This window comes from Salarias fasciatus, chromosome 8 (assembly GCF_902148845.1).
Source record: "Salarias fasciatus chromosome 8, fSalaFa1.1, whole genome shotgun sequence".
Lineage (NCBI taxonomy): Eukaryota > Metazoa > Chordata > Actinopteri > Blenniiformes > Blenniidae > Salarias > Salarias fasciatus.
In genome coordinates, this window is record NC_043752.1 from 7,700,224 (window position 1) to 7,716,012 (window position 15,789).

General features: G+C 40.4%; 1 protein-coding gene across 3 annotated transcripts in view; it reads right to left on the minus strand.

The window, feature by feature from the left end:
* Positions 1–15,789, minus strand: part of LOC115392876 (zinc transporter ZIP11) — a 137,525-nt gene that overhangs the window by 111,271 nt on the left and 10,465 nt on the right. For all 3 annotated transcript variants that reach the window (XM_030097533.1, XM_030097534.1, XM_030097532.1), the window contains exon 4: positions 3,722–3,880. In XM_030097533.1, the coding sequence (XP_029953393.1) occupies positions 3,722–3,880 (159 nt within the window). The remainder of the gene's footprint in view (positions 1–3,721; positions 3,881–15,789) is intronic.

The window sequence follows — 15,789 nt, forward strand, 5'->3', positions numbered from 1 at the left end:
TCCTGTTTCCACGCAGGATCGTGCCTCTTTTCCCTCTGGTCTGACACAAGAGACTTTTTATCGGTTTGTTTATCCCTTCGAATTTAGTCCGTCACAGCTCACCAGCCGAGTGAGCTTAAAATGGAAAACAGGGTTTAAGAAATTCAACGGCAACGTGCTTTGACAGGAAAAAGTTCCACCATCTCATCGGAAAGGATAACTGACGACTATGAATGTGCAATCTTAACCCTGAGACATAAAATATTGAGCCTCATGCTGAGAGTAATCGACAACGTGCATCCATGCTGAAATTACCTTACCAAGCAGAGTATAAACTCAAATCAATTTCGATGTGCTCTCTCCTGTAAAGCGCTGATTCAGTGCCTCACTCATGATCTACTACCCTGTTTACATTGAGGGAGGAGATCAGTTTTGGAACTGAAAAGCTAACATTCTTTGGTTCCGCTGTCAAGTAAACAGGGCCTGAGTTGTAAAAAAGAAACCAATCTGAAGATGACACTCTAAAATTCCTGTTTACCATTACATTTTAGGTCGTTGCCAGTTTTCTACACATGATAAATTTCGATAATTCATCTGTCATTGTTGGCCTGTGTCCAGTCTTGATAAGCTATTACCTACCACTGAGAGTATAGTTTGAAAATCTTATGCAAAATTAATATAGATAGTCTTCGACCATCAATTCCAACAATAATCAATTCATCTTTGACTGCTTTTACCTGAAGACTTTAATTCACACAGTTTACAATTCATCTGTGATTCATTACACCTTCGAAGACATTCCCTGAAAGCTTTACTAGGACAAGATAAATATTGACAGTGGTAGAAACAAAGACCTCAGTGGCCACTAATTACCACGCAATTCTTGACGTAGAGTCATTATTTGAAAATTCCAGTCTGGAAAAACGTGAGTTCACGCTGACCTTGAAACACTAAAAATGATCCAGAGCCCATGAGTACATGCACCTGATGTAGCGAAATTGAAGATTTTCCAGATGTTGTTATGATTTGAGCAAGATAAAACAAACATAGGTCAAAATGACAAATGCTGTTTACCTTGTTGAGGCATTGTGGAAAAGTAATCAGGCAAACATTGTCCATTTCACTATTTTTACCAAAAATGTTCGTCATAAATTAAAGTTCATCTGAGAGTTTTTGTAAGCAGTTAACTGCACATTCCCTGACATATAGATTAACAATGACTTCTGTGACCTTTCAATGCTCCCGTGTTCATTGTTGAGCATTTGTGAGGGATCTGCCATGGTGTTATAGCCGACTGAACAGATTTTTTTATCCTTGAAATTAGAGAAACTCAAGATATGTGGTATAAAATCCCATCAATAATTAACATGTAGCAATATTCACTATGGTTGATTCTGAACACCCCATTTCACTAGAAACCAAAGATCTGAGTCATCGTGACCAAGCTAACCAATGATCCTGTTGCCATTTGGAATTTATTCCTGATATATTAAAAAAAGAAGAAAACGTCCTTCCCCTCTGGCCTTTTTGCAAATGAAAAGTATATCATTAGAGCAGCACCACGGAGCTCTGAAATCTCTTAAATCTCTTCGCCATCCTCGCTTGTCGGTGTGCTAGGTGTGCGCCATCATTACGTGTATATGAGTGGGTGTCATCGTGCATGAGTGTGCATGGGCGGCAATGTCATCCGCTCCTTCATATGCAATTCGTGTCGCCGCTGCTGTCCTGGTGTGACTGTGGGAGCTTAAGGCAACAGCTGCTCTGTGCTGCTCTGATCGTAGTGGCGACGTCGCCTCTTTGTCTCTGGGCGACGTCGCCTCTGATCCCTGCCCTTGTTACATGCGAGCCAGACCACGGCGCAGACATGTTGATTAAACTCAGACATTGCTGGAGCGTGCACTTAAAGGAAAGAGAATTCTGGGAGGAGGCAGGGGGGGTTCAAACCGGGTTGATAAATCCTTGATCAACAAATGAGCTGTTTGTAATTCATCTGGACATCTCTTAGAATATTGATATTTATCTGAAGCTTTGCACCTTCTTAGATGACAGCCTCCAGAAGTCAGGAATCGAAACACAACACCCAATGGAGTTACACTTAACTGTGTTGAAATGATTAAAAGAGCTCGCTACTTCTCTGAAAATGAACCCAATCATTACCTACGCTTTAATGCCCAGTTGTTAAATAAAACAGAACTTCAAATTCTTGTGAATTACAGGAGTTTTGGTGAAATGACCCATACACTCTGATTTCCATCAGTGCAGTAGAGCTCTTCTTCAGCTGAAATCAGCTTGTAAGACCACTGTTAAAATCCGAGAGGATTCAAACGCATCCAGGACTTTGAGCACTGTCCTCCCAGTCTCGGCAAGACAGGAATTTCAAACTAAATCCTGATATTATCTAGTCTACTTTTAACAATCAGGCACCGTCTGCTCAAGACTCCGATACTCTGACAGTGAAAACGTCGCCTCGCAAATGTCAACAATTACCTCCTAATGCCTCGTTATCAATCTGTGTTAGCGAAAAGGTTTTTAAGGGAGACGCAGAATCACAGTAATGGAAAGTAAAGGTGCCGGCAGCTGCAAAAGCAAATAATCCACGAGCATCTTTCTGATCTCATCACAGTTATTGAAGTGATCGCTGCAAAGGCAGAAGAAGCTGAAAATAGTTTTCCATCAGTGTGAATCTTCACTGAGCCCCAATTACATGACATTTCAAGTGTAAATGCATCGTTTTTTCCATTTTTTCCCCCCCAAGAAAAGTAGTCAGCACCCCACTTTCACTAAAACACAGTTGCAGTGTTTTTTGAAGAGCTGCACCTTGGGAGCCAGCTTAGAAAAGTTGAATATAAGTTTTCCATTTTCACTTAAAGCCGTTGTCGTCCAAAAGACTATTGTCTGATTCACAAATAAACTTGTAAAGCTGTATTTAAAAATCATTTCTTGGATTTAAAAGATAGAAAATTCACTGAAGGAGACCTCATTCGAGTGCAGAAGGGAAAAAAAAAAACACAAATAACAGATTAACAGAGAGGCTGGAGGTCAGCTGCATCTATCCAATTATGAATTCACACTTAAGCAGCAGCTTTTCTTTTCAGGACTGAAATGATTCCCATGACCTAACCCTGTGTACTATTAAGTCAACTGTATTGGGTTTTTCTTGTTAATGAGGCTGCCACAGATAGACGACAGATCAACTTCCCTTCTCACATGAGACAGACGTCTTCACACTCATTTTCTGCATTAGCTCTTGACCGGCTCGTGTGTGTGTGTGTGTGTGTGTGTGCGCGCGCGTGTGTGTGGAGGAGGCTTTCACCACTCAAGATTTACTACATCCAAACACAAACGTGCCCTCGACCAATCAAAAACACAAAAAGGGAAGAGCAGCAACAATGACATACTGAGAACAACTGATTGAAAAGCAGCGATTGTGCAATCATCTCAGACATTCATGAGATCGGCACAGTCAAGGAGTCAAGGAAAGGACCACCTCTGAAAGGAAGTGCAACAATAACTCCAAAGACACGCAAGTATTCATTTCCTTCTATTAAATTATGCTTTCTTTTTTCCTTTTTCACTCTGAGTTAATTGAATGCGAAAGGCAACAAATGTTGAAATACTGAAAGTTTCATCCTGTGCTTTTACCGCAGTTCTTGAGTGCGGAAACCTTGAATTTCTCTTACGGTTCACCAACAATTAAAATGTGTGTAAAACACAAAAGCTTGGCAGTACAGTGAGTTCTTACCAACAGGGGCATGGCGAGGTCAGCGAAGTAAACGAAGGCCGCCCCGAACGTGAATCCTACTGCCACGGGCACGAAGGCGAACGAGCCGTACTTCCCCGAATCCTCCGCCATGTCGATCGCCGGCGCCAACAGCGACCAATAGGAAGCAGCCAGCATCACCTGAGAGGCATGAAGGAATTGTAAAGGTTAAAGTGTGTGAGAAAATCTATCAATCTGTGAATACTAAGAACCTACAGGGAACTGACAGCAAGCACGTGACAGTATTTGTCTTTTTAACTTGTCTACATCTTTTTGACAGTGGTGTTTTCTCGATTTCTTCTGGCGATATTTAACCTTCCCAGTATGACGACTGGTACAATAATTGTTATTATGAGAGCTTTCGTGCTGATTTTCAAAGTACAATCTCTTGACTACGAGAAGCAATTTTCACCAACTCTGCAAAATATGATTAAACTTTAATTATACAGTTTTTATTTGTCCAGAAACCAAAAAGCATTACTCTTAACTTTGGTTACTAAACACCAATGAACAACGTCACCGACCACAGAAAGATCTATTATTTTCCCCTGTTTTTGTGACAGGATATAATCTGAATCACTTCGAGGCGATTCACCCTGAAAGAACATTTCCTTATAAAGCAGAGTCTGGTTGTTCCATTTATCAAAGTCCAAACAGACAGAGGGGGTTTGTGTCTGTGGAAACACGAGCGGGCACAGCGAGGATCAGCCGCCTCTGTGGTCGATCAATAAAAGGTTGCTCTTTTATGTTCTCTTCGGTTTCTTCTTTGGGCTTGGGATTGCTCTTTCTGCTTTAAAAAAATAAATAAACAGCAGCAGCTCGGTAAATGTAAAAATGACAAACAATCACCACAGCCACTCAACAGTAAAATAACCAAATCAAATAATCTTTATTGCTTTGTGTTTGATCGTATATGATAGAGTGGTTCAATGAAAACAGTCACCCTCCTTGATACATTATGAAAAACAACAGAAAAACAATGTTACATCCAACAGCAAAATGAACACTTGAATAGAAAAAACACAGCTGTGCACATCTTCTAAACACAGAGACACTGTTATGTCAGCGGCTCCCAGCATTAAAACGTGATGTAAAGCTTGCGTCAGTTCCAGTCTGCTTTGTTTAGAAATGTTCAAGTTGATTGCAGCTCGTCCGTCTTGGCTCAGAGTGGAAATGAACATCGTTCCAGTCTGGTTTGTGCGAGCTTGTCAAGGACGAGGAACAATCACAGTCCGAGGGCGATCAATGGGTGATCACTTCTTTCTATTTGCTCCTGGTTTGTTTTCTGTTGACAACATAACTTTATCTGAGATTTCCAAACAGAACCCAACAGTTTGAGTGCAGGTTGCATTCATTCGAATTTTTTTTTCCATTTTGATTTGAAAACGTTGAGCAGATGTGAACGAAGTTGGACAAAATGGTGCAACACAAAAGCGAAGGTTAGCAAACAAAAAGGCCTGAAGGTCATCTAAATAGGGCATATGGCCGGCATTCAACTACGAAACTTACAGTTCAGTGAGTGCTTTTGCTTTCAGAAAGTAATCCCCAGGTCGCTGAACCACAGAGAGAGACGGCTTGAAGCAGAACTCTGGATTCCAAAGAACACAAACTTTATTCATTCTAATGAAGCCCAGAGTGGAGCGTCGATCAAAGACAGAGACACACCTGAGAAGTGAACCTGGCTCACGGTTTAATAATAAAAGTGTGTCTTTGAAAAGAAAATCTATTTTTATTGCAATACAAGTCTACAACAATGGAGAAATTTCCTCTGATCTACTGTTCCAAAAGTCAATCAGACGCTGACAGCATTGGGTCAAACGAGCTTGGTTGGCGTTGATCAAACTGCTCCACGGCTCAAACAACACTTCAAATTGGGATTGACAGAAACCCAACTGTTGGCAGAGACAGGACACTTCAACCGGGTGAATGAAGGCGTCTCAAAACAGGTAACACACTATTAATTTCTTCAGACTAATCAAAGACAACAGAAGTCATACCGCTGTGTAAACTACTTATACATGCCACTTCCCAAACTAACTTTACTTCCACAATTCACTGAGATGCTTCATAGAGTTTTTAGCAAAAGATTAGACATTTTTAGCTGAAAACAGTTTGCTCTCAAACCAATACTGACAATCTACAAGAAAGCAAGAAAGAAAGCAGACCAATAGTTAATGCAAATGAAAGCATATAGAAGCTTTTCTGCTGATATATTACTTCGGGTTAAGAAAGCTTTTGACACTGTTAATCATAACATTTTAACTGATAAAACTCTATTGCATAAGTGGAAGAGTCTAATAGTGTGAGAAAAATAATTTAAGTTGCAGGCAACAGGAAGAACAATAGGAAGAACAATTCATCACATTTCGACATTGAATGAAACAGTTATCTTCTGCAGCATCTTCTGCATTCTGCAGTAAAAAAGCATAAAAAATTAATTTCATTTTGTATAACATATAGTTATTTTCTGATAACTGGTGGAATTTAATAACTTTGTAATTTCTCTCACTCTTTTTTAATGACGTTTGAATGTTTTATGGATAATGACATTGGAAGCATCCAGTCGTTCATTAAGAACTCATCAGCGAGGTTTTTCTGTTAGAACACTCATCACACACTGAATTTATGCCAAAAAAAAATAAAAAATCAGGCAACATTCTTCAAAGCACAATGCAGAGCTCAACGAGAGCACTGGCTGATGATAACAGAAGTGACAGTCGTGCAGTTTCACTTTACTTTCAATCCCACTGCAGCACATCATCGCAGAAAAAGAATATGGATTTTCCGTGCTGTCCCCCCCTTCATATTTATTCTCCATTGTCTCTCAATCAAGGTGGCACCTCTGCAATCTGCAGAACATTGTGTTCTTGTGTTCAGTCAAGTCGGAGAGCCGTCTGCGTGTTAATTAGCAAAAATCACTGAGTGCACTTGGCAGCTTGACAGGCTGCTCTCACGGTTGATCAGACTTCAGAGTTTGCGTGCTGCCAGTGTGTGCGCGTCGATCTCTCCCAGGAGTTTCAAAACTATTCCACTCTTTTGTGGGGCTTATATGAACCCATGTGTTGGCATTAGTGGCCCGGTTAAAGACGAGACCAATCAAACCAGAAATACAAAGCAATGATGTCTTCAACCTGAAGCTCTACTGAACTAAAGTTATCTGAACAACACAAAAAAACTTAAGGAATAGATTACTTCTTTTTTTTTTTTTAAATTATGTGTAACATTTTGGGGAAGCTCATTTGTGTTGTGCTGTGTTCTTGCCAAGAGGTAAATCAATAATAATGTCTGTGTAATCCACAGCCAGCAGCAGGAGCTCAGTGATGCACAGAACTTCCCAGAGAAAACGAAACGGCTGTAATTACATTGGCTGGAAAGAGAAATATTAAATAACTCATAGCCACACTTGCAGCGCCTGTTAAAGAGTTCAGGCATTTTCTAAAGATTCACTTCCGGGTCAGCAGAGTAAAGTCAACGAAGGGAGGTGAACGGTTGGGATCAAAATGGATATTTTTGGTGAGAAACACCAAGTTCTTCCTTGGCAGCTGCTTTCTAAGAGGTTTTTTTTTCAGTAAATAAGAGCAGGGTTGTCGTGGAAACAGACAACAAAAACACATTGAAAGTTTTCCGTTTCCGACTTAAAAAATTTGAAACGGGGCCTCAGATGAACACAGTGGAATATATACCAACCTTCTACAGAGAAACAAAATCCCAAAACTGGCTTGGCGTCAGCATCTTTTCTGCTCTTACATAATAAAACTGTTTGGTTTTCTATTCAACAAAGTTTTGTCTTTCAGAACTTTCACATTTTGAAGGTCCGCTTGTTTATATGAGAACGTCAGTGTTTGGATACTGGAACTGTGTGTTTCTGTATGCGCCCGTGTGTGTGTGTGTGTCCAACGTACTCAAAATCCTGAGGTGATTCACCCTGAAAGCACGAGTCCGCCTAAAACAGAGGCTGGTTGCATCAGTTGCGGTCGAGCAAACAGACCGGAGCAGGTTCAAACCTGGGAGCACGCTCACACGCCGCCTGAGCATCGGTAGCCGCTGTTTTCGGCAACCGGAGAGTCGCCACGTGCCCATTGGTCTGTTTGCTCTGAGAGGGGCGCAACACAATCCCAGCTTTCTGACATATTATCAGCTGAGCGAGTTGTGAAATTTGAACCGGCAGCGCCACGGTTCAAAGGTAACGAAAGTTTATTTCGTTTCAGCCTTCAGCAGAGAAATCGCTAGAGTCGGGCTGTCTGCTTTGTGTTGCAATGGCGAAGTTGATTACAGTTCATTTGGTTTTCCTCTGAATAAAAAAAAACTGTTTATTCCAGACGGATCGGTGTTGGATTGTCAAAGCTCAGAGGCTCTCACAGTCTGAACGGACAAATGGTATTTTCTGTGTTCCAAAATCATGCCACATTGTTTTCCATGAACCCAGTGATCCCAAACTGAATATCACTGAATAAATGGTTACATTTACCTTTGTCGCTTCCAGGTAAAAACATTCAAATAATACGAATGCGACGTGGTCGGCGTGTTCTTGCTGAGGGAACAGATTGATATGGGTAGAAGCAGAAAGCTTGATTCAAAAGAATACAAGCTTGATTTGTCTTACAAAACACTAGAGTTGAAAACTGCACAGATCTGCTGTTGGATATCTCTGAATGGAACCAAAATTATGCAAATTTCAGTTTTGTTTTTTTTGTTTTTGTTTTTTTTTAACCATACAGGTATATAAATAGTGATAAACACTCAGAACGGAAAAGAACAACTCCTCATATTTCAACTACAAATGTGATGCAGACACTAATTGGATAACAAACTGAAAGATTTTAAGCTGTTGAGTAATTTCACTCCGCACTCAAGTACTTCTGATTACCGGAAGAGGCGAATGAAGATAAAATCAAGCACCATACAGATGATGGCGATAATTAAGATGACTGGAGATGATCATTTGTGCTTTCATATAAATGATTGGTGCTCTCAAAAAAAACAGATTTCCTTTTACCGAGACATGGAAAAAGAAAATACTCAAATCATTCGCAAAACAACTCATTAAAAAAATTAGCATTAGTTGAGAGTTTGCCATGTTATTTCTTTTCCCATCACCAAAAAAAAAAAGAAGAAAAAAAACAGCGTATTATCTGATTGTGGCTGTAAAACTACTCAAAAACAATTACATGAAGCAAAATATGTTCTCTATGCTATTAACAGGAATGATGTACAGCATACTGATGTGTGTGCAGTTCTTGTACAGTTTTTTTTTTTTTTAAATAAATACATTTTGTTATGCAATAAGGCTGAGCAGAAGCTGCTCTGTCTTTGCAAGAAACGCCAGATGCTTTATTGCCCCACTAACACCTAACGGTTGAACTGCATAATCTTCTCTGATGAAGGCAGATGGCGTCTTTTAGTTTAACGTTCAACTGAAAAAAGGAGGTAGATCTCACTGTCCTAATCGCACCACATTGAGGCCCATTTTACACAAAAAAAAAAAACATATTCAAGTGAAAATGAAAACTTTCCACGTGCTTTTGGGGGTCTGTTTCCCAGCAACGGTGTTCAGAGCCGCTCAAAACGGCTCCCGAGGTGGAACATTTTGAAACCCCCCCATCGACTCTGTGGAAAATACAACTTTACTGCTATTACACATGTACACCACAAAAAATTGTTCTTCTGCACATGTGTAAGTAAAAATGGCGACCGAACCTGACACTGAAGAATAGGAGAACTACACATAAGTATGTACGTATCCCGAATAGTTTAGCGATTTCAATCGAGTATGCTTGATCGGATTCGCTGCTGCAATAACTCTAAAAGTTATTGCACAGTTAGGGAATCTACGGAAACGGTGCTGCTTTGTTCCGGTCATGAATAAGAGATTTCATATTTCTGATCCACAATGGTTGCCCACAGAGATCAGGATAAATGTTCTCGCTCCGGTTTATGATTGATGCTTATGAGATCAGGAGATTCAGAGTAAAAGTGGAAAATATTACAGATGGATTCAGGAGAGACTTTTTGTAAATGTTAAAACTGTGCTTGAAAAGGTTTAACACTCAAAGCATTTCCAAATCCCTACCCAGGATTTAATCTACAGCCTCACATCTGGCCATAGTGTTTTTTTTTCTCCTGTTATTCAAATAATTATAGGATAAATGGGAATCCAGACTTCACAGGGTAGAATCAAAGCAAAGCTCAGAGCGAATCAATGCTGGGATCTCAGTGCGTTGGCCTTACAACACTTACAGCAATCATACTGGAGCAGAATAATTAGCTCTGCAATCAGCGGTCACCCCGCTGAGTCGGTACTTCTACATGAGGAGCAAACATCAATCGCAATCTTCCCATGAGCCATATGCAGCTTTCATTGCGCCGATAGCTTTTTCCAACGTGCATTGTTCCAATCAATTCAAGCAACCTATATAATGCGTCCATTTCAAACTGTCAGAACTGACACTGCTCTCACATATATTTAATTTAGGTTTGATCACAAAAGAAAAAAAAGGCTTGATTGTGAATGTTGAAACTTCTATGATTATGATAAAAATGTCTTTTGAGGAGTAACTTCATGTTTCTTCCCTTTATTTACTGGCATCACGTCCAAACAAAGGCTGCTGTCATTACTGCAAAGCCTGTTCATTAATTGTCCATTGATACGAATTCGTTACTCAAACTATAAAATGTCAGGAGGCCTCTCCAAAAGGAAACGTTCATTTTGGATTTTTTGTCGACACCAAAAACCCAATAGACGTCAGATCTTTTCAAAACTTTAAAACAATCACTAAAATCCTCCTAAACGCTAAATTAATTTTTTAGCATCACGATGCACAGACTACTGACTTGGTTCAAATTAATCTTCATCAAATATAGACGCCCTGACATAGAATAAATCAAAAGAGGCAGTCTGATGAATTAAATAGTGGCTTTCCCACGAGTGGAGATGAAAGGAGAGCTTGAGGACGGTGCTGATGTGTTCTGTCCCTCTGCTGTGGAAAAGCAGAAATAAAACCAGAGCTACCGGCAATTTGCTGCCTCTTCAATGCTTGAGTTCTTCCAATTTCTGAACAGCTGCATTTATTTTTCCCCCCCCCCCACTAGCAGTGCTTAGTGTCTCATCTAATCATAGCCTGCGGCGAATAGAGATGGCGTGATTGATGCGACAAAGCTGGGTATAAAACAACTTGACCACCACCGCTGCACAGAGGACTTCATGAAAGGAACCGGCACTTAAAGCACTTGGCACGTGAGGCATTTCAACACCGCTACCCATGCAATTTTACCGTCTGTATCCCAGCAGCTTTTAAGAAACAGATTAAAATAATTTCACCCTTAAGGGTGTTCCGCTTCGATTCTCCGCTCACCGCGCCTTGCGTTTCCAGCATTATCTTTCGGTCCTAATGGTCCGTGTTGTCTCCCGCGAGAACCCATATTCAATCGATTCATCCTACTCCTTGATGTCGTTACTGACATCCATCCTGTACCTGTCCATCCACGAGCTCATAACGCTCGGCCCCATCCACTTCATCTTCCCCTTTCAACCCTAATCGATCCTCATCCTTGAGTTCCCACGTCTCTATCTCACCCTCCATTTGTCATGATGTCTCATTTCAGCTTTCCCGTATTGCTACTCCATCAGCATTTAATGTAGACATTAATATCAATAGGCTTCAGTCTCTTATTTCTCCGCAGGGGTCCAACAGCCATCGTTTATTTGTAATAACCAGTCATGGAATATAAATGGCACTTAGTTTAGTCAGCCTACTTTAGCATGTGTACTTGGAGGTGGAAGCTGCAGTGTGAATTGGGTGTCTGAAAAATAAATAGCGTGGGTAAATTTCACAGCACTTGGAAATAAACAGTTTACCCAACGTTTTTAAAAGTGAGGATCAATTCTGCTGATTACATGTTCGCTTCCACAGAATCAATATGAGTACATGCGGCTATTTGATTCAGAGCAATTACACGGAAAATTGACATGCAACCAGCAACTTTTTCAATACTTTTCTAAGGCAGGGAGGCAAACTGAATGTGAAATGTCACTAGAAAATGGTACTTAAAGATGACTCATAAATCGGGTAACCAAAATAGCAGGACTGAATTTCACAGCAATCTGGAAGACACTTATGTGATAATAGATGAGAACACTGATTGAGAAGAATGAAGTTGGAACTGCCTTCGAGAGACAAGGAACATCAGAAATCCACTCAGCAGCACTTCCACCGGAACCAAAGGTCAACCAATTCACCACGGTAGCCTTCCAACTCATTGAGTAATATTCTTTGTTCCACACAATCATCTGAGAGCTTCCTGTCTTTGGAAAAGGGTTGTTCTCACTTCTTAGCCGTTCATTATAGGACTCCTTCGCCTGTATTTAATCCCCAAGCGCATCACTTGGAGATCATGCCTTCAAAATGAACGTACTACAGTCAAAAAATGAGCAACATTCTTTGTGATTGACGGCTGGTTTAAGCTTTGTGGTTTAGATCGCTCATCTTTGTATGGATCCATGACTTTACCTTTCTATCCACAGAGCTGGACAGCTTAGAGATTCCATATTACCTGGGATACTCCGATGTATTATCATTTGTACCTTCCACCTGGGGGGGGGGGGGGGGTCTTTAACATTCTTTCTTCATGATCTCAGAAACTACGAGTTCTCAACTTTGTTCTAATAAATATAATACACATAATGACCCCAATCAGCAGAGAGTTGGTTTTTATCTATAGTGATCTACTGATAAGATCAAAGTCATAAGATTAATAAAAGAGAAATGGTTTGGAATATCACCACCATAGCCCAATTAGATGTGACCTTTTTAAGAAATTGTAGAATACCTTTGATTATTGTTTTCTCTTCATGTTTTAAATGATGTATGACAAAAACCATGCAGGTATATATGAAAATCAATTATCGTCTCTCCATCGTCTGGCAGAAGCGAGGCATTGTTTCAAGGCCATCGGCGAACGTCCACGTCCATACAATCAGTTCCAGTCCAGTGCCTTCAACACACAATCAGCTCTGCATTGATCCAGACAAAAAGTTTCTTCCTCATTCAGACAGGGACTCCATACGTACATGAGCTTATGTAAAGCTTTATATAATGGTAAGCAGGCTTTTGACGGGTCTGCAGACAGACATAAATGCTCTTCGTACAGATCTCTCAAGCTGAGCATCCATTCAGTTCACTTCTCACAGGAGCATCTGCAAGACATGCGACCTTCCTCCACCCTTCCTCCTGTCTCTCTCAGTTGTTATTACTTTGATGCCACGCAGGGATACAAGGAGGGATCACAGGATGTACTTGGATGTGGCTGTGCTCAGACATGTGAAATATGAGAAAAAATAGAAGGGAGTTTTCTGTAAAATCAGCCTGCATCCTGATGTAGAAAGGAGCTCATCAGTGTCAAGTAAAAACAACAGAAAGTTACAAAATCCTGCTAAAGATATTCTAACATATTCAGTGCATGTCCGACTCCAACAGCAATGCTATTGGTAAGTTGTTCCACCACTGACTTGCTTATTTAGCTGATATCTTTTGTCTGCTTGTCATTGAATTCTCTCTATTAGTCTTAAAAAAATATAACTAACATCTGTGCCACACATAAACGAAACCGCTCTAACCCTTCAGTGTCATATCTGAAGGTATTGTGTTAAAACGAGTACTGAGACGTTTGAAGCACGTTACGTTGCCTCAATTATACTGAAATCCACAGAAGGCCAAGACGGGACATTCAGCTCTCCACATGTCCCTCGTGCTTTAACTGAAGAGTGCTGCTGTTATCTGGCTGAAAGGAACCACGGACATCGGGAAACGAAGCTGGCCAGGTTGGTGCCGCTGATTGTTTTTGTAACGAAATCACACACACGCCCAGGAGAATATGGACTTGGAGTCATGACCCTCTGGCAAACATGCAGACTTCTACCGCCATCCCCGATTGTTTTGAATGTGCTCTGACCCAGACAAACAGCAGACATCCCAACATCACTCCCCCGCAACCCCTCGAATCTTCACACTTCTTGCATTTTTTCGGTGTCCTTTTGCTGCCTAATCATTATCTCCCTTTGACAGAAGCCCCTGCAAGCGGTCAGTGGTTTAAATGTTTTGACTGATCGCCGCATTGAGTCCATCTTCTCTAGAAATCCCGTTTTATCGCTCGCAAAATACTTCAACATAAGCAATGTGACGGCTGCCATTAAGCTGCATTTGTCACCTGTTTATGCAGCTCATTTGCATTTGTATTCATAAATAACTCACTGAATGAAAAACTGTGCAAAACATCTCATTATCCTGATTGCAAGTGGGAATAATATTCCCCTTATAAGGCACGCATTTTTCATCGATTTGACAGGAGCAATGATCACAGGCTCTTATTTTTATTGTATTTTCAGATTTAGGTGAAACGGTACGGCTCTGTGTATGCTAATGTACACTCATGTGCATCCAATCAGTATCTATTGGCATGTCAGGAAAATTCAATTTCCATACATTTGCAGGCACAGGGATTCAGGGTCCATTTAGACGTTACCAAGAGAAAACTGAACGCTTTCGTTCAGTTTTTTTTAACCTGCTAATAAACTGCACTGTGACTGACTGAACTCGCTTTTGATGGTCTTAATGTCAGGGGAAAAAAAAAAAAAAAATGTTCTCTTGAGGTGTGAGTAAATATATGGTTCACTACGAATAATTTTCTCAACATAGAACAATGATAGTGAAAAAAAAATGTAATTACTGGATGCCAACAGGAGCACAGCGTACCTAAAAATAATGAATGGGAATTAAAAGGGAGAGTAGTCACTAAAAAGCAACGCAGTCAGAGTGACCTGAGCTCAGGGAGACTTTTTATACTTCAAATAACATTTTTCACATTACCAATCAACTCAGTGAGGCAGAAACAGCCATGCATCATCGCTCCCAAAAGAACCTCAAAATTAAATAAAAGCAGCAACAGAGAGACCACGAGCAGCTATTGGGACAAACATGACGTACAGTGTGAGAGAAACCGACAACATTTCTCACTGTTTGACACTGGAGCTCCGTGGAGGTGGCAATTACCTTTGTGGCTTTGAGTTCAGGTTGACTAACGCCTGCTGGCCGTTTATAGCTGAAGTGGAAAACATGCAGGCATTCACTCTCCCAACTGCAATGCCTGAGTCCAGAGAAAGCTTGACATTGACTTTCTGCAGCAAGACAAAGAAGCTCACAAAAGCCAACAACAAACAGCCAAGGTTTCCAGGAAAAGAGACTTAAAATTATACTTAAACACACAAATCCTGAAGCAGATGAGCACTGAAGGCGCCAATCCAGGAAAGCCGAAAAACACAAATGGAGTCGCTGTTTGCTCATTTCAAGTGAAAAGGCATTGTTCCTGAGTTTCCATTTTAGTAAAGCTTCTCATTTGCTTTGAAAACGATGTGCGTTTACCTGGACACAGCAGAAACACTGAAGAGTTATCATGTGAAAATTCTCATTGGACTAAAACAGTAAAACAGAAGATTGTAAAAATGTATGTATTAATTATTTTTCATTATTGATGAGTCCACTTTGCTGTATATCATCAGTTTGCGGTGCTGCTGATAGAATCAGAGATTTCCCATACTGTGGTCGCCTTGATACCAACTGGTTTAAACTCCACAGCCTTTTTGAGTATTACTCTTGAAAAACTACAATCTTCCATTGCATTTTGGCTGTTTATTTACGAGACGAAGACGATAATGCCGTTTTCTAAACGCAGCATTCTTATACAAAACACACAGTACGGCTGATGGAGTTGATAGTTTTTCTGCATATGCAAATAGACTGACAATAACGATGCTGCACGCATTTTTTTAATTTTTTTAATTTGCCAGTACTTCTACTTGTACTACAGTCATCTGGATCATATGCTGAGACACATTTCATACATGCACAGCAGGACAGCTAAAATGAGCTTGAATATGTACATTATCACGCTCCCTGCAGCCATGCAGGTGTGGTTGTTTTACAAGAAATTGTAAAACATTGCATACCATTGCAATTGTATTTGCTGGTAAATTTGCTGAATTAGGATTGATAACACCA